At 25.9% G+C, this 1421-nt stretch overlaps 1 protein-coding gene across 2 annotated transcripts in view; it reads left to right on the top strand.

Annotated features, from left to right (window-relative positions):
- The window catches only part of LOC117171261 (synaptic vesicle glycoprotein 2B-like), a 23176-nt gene that overhangs the window by 9919 nt on the left and 11836 nt on the right, over positions 1 to 1421 (top strand). For both annotated transcript variants that reach the window (XM_033358389.1, XM_033358390.1), the window contains one exon: positions 240 to 361. In XM_033358389.1, coding sequence (XP_033214280.1) covers positions 240 to 361 — 122 coding nt within the window. The remainder of the gene's footprint in view (positions 1 to 239; positions 362 to 1421) is intronic.

Genomic DNA, 1421 nt, shown 5'->3' with positions numbered 1-1421 from the left:
AGCTCCAAGGAGATTATGTTGAAAAATAAAAAAAAATTTACCCAAAAAAAATTGTTTTTATACTTCATTCTAAGGACTTATTGAACTACCCTCGTATTATGCATTCAAATTAGAAATGGTTCAGACAACCTTGGCTATTTAGTTTGAATCCGCCCAGACAAAACCTGATACAGGGCTGAAGCCGAGAGTTTGGTGTATACGTAAATGATGTATTAAAAAATGACTATCTTTTATTTCAGAATAATCGGTGAAATATCTCTTGTATTTTCATATGTCGGTGAATTTCAGCCCGCAAGATGTCAGAAAAAAATTCTTTCATGGCTTAGTTTGGTAATGGTAGCGGGTTTAATTATTGTTCCTCGTAAGTGTGCAAATCTATTGAAAATAATAGTCTGGTAATACTTCAATTTTAAACAAAGTTTTCGATTGTTTCATTTTCAAATGTTCACGCTTGAATTTATTCATTTCGAAAGTCTCCAATTAGGAAGCATATCATTTTCAAAGCATGTAGAATAATTAGACTTTGAAGGTTCACAATATTTAAAATTCTTAAATTTTGAACGGCAATTCTGAAAGTAAATGGAGGATTCCAATTTCAATTCTTACAATCTTGTAGTTCCATTTGAATAATAAGAATGCCAAAACAATTCCACTATTAGGTATTTAAAAAATGCACGATTTCATATTGAAAGCCTTCATGGTCACTTTTAAATTCAATAATTTAATATTAAAATATTTTAAACTGTTTAGTTACAATTTTAAACGTTCACAAAAGCAAATCAAACCCATACAAAAATGAGACAATAATTGTTCAAATTAAATTCTTGAAACTTAGAAAATTTTAGAACTACGCATTGAAAATTGAACGATTTTTTATTTCAAAGTGTTCAAAAATATTGACCATTGCAAGCTTAACTTAAAACAAAGAGACCTGAAAAGCTTAAAATTATACAAGTTTAAACATTGGAATCATTTATATCAATTTGAAAATCAGCCTTTCAATTTGAAATTGTTTTTGTTTCAGTTCAGTTTAAATGTTCAATATTTTAGAAATCTCTCACATACAAAATAATTTGAATTCTTCTCGTTTTAATTTTCAATTTCCATTTAAGATCTCAAAATTGAACGACTTTCACATTATGATTAAAAAATGAATGGTTTAAAATTAAACAATACATTGTAGGAAATTTTGAAATATCAATAATACCAAATTCTTAATTAATGGTAAAAAATAAAAGATCTGAAATTAAAAATTAAGAATTGTATTTATAAAATTTAAAATAGATCAAAATTTAACTACATGAAATTGATCCATCAGTAATTGAACAAATAATTTTTCTCGAATTCTGAATTTTCGTGTTGAATGCTAAATGTTCAATTTTTTATTTTCATAACCTTTAATTTTGCAATTAAAATTAAAA

The sequence above is a fragment of the Belonocnema kinseyi genome, chromosome 4 (assembly GCF_010883055.1).
Source record: "Belonocnema kinseyi isolate 2016_QV_RU_SX_M_011 chromosome 4, B_treatae_v1, whole genome shotgun sequence".
NCBI classification, from domain to species: Eukaryota; Metazoa; Arthropoda; class Insecta; order Hymenoptera; family Cynipidae; genus Belonocnema; species Belonocnema kinseyi.
The sequence above is the reverse complement of the archived record's forward strand: the minus strand, read 5'-3'. Positions and strand labels throughout refer to the sequence as shown.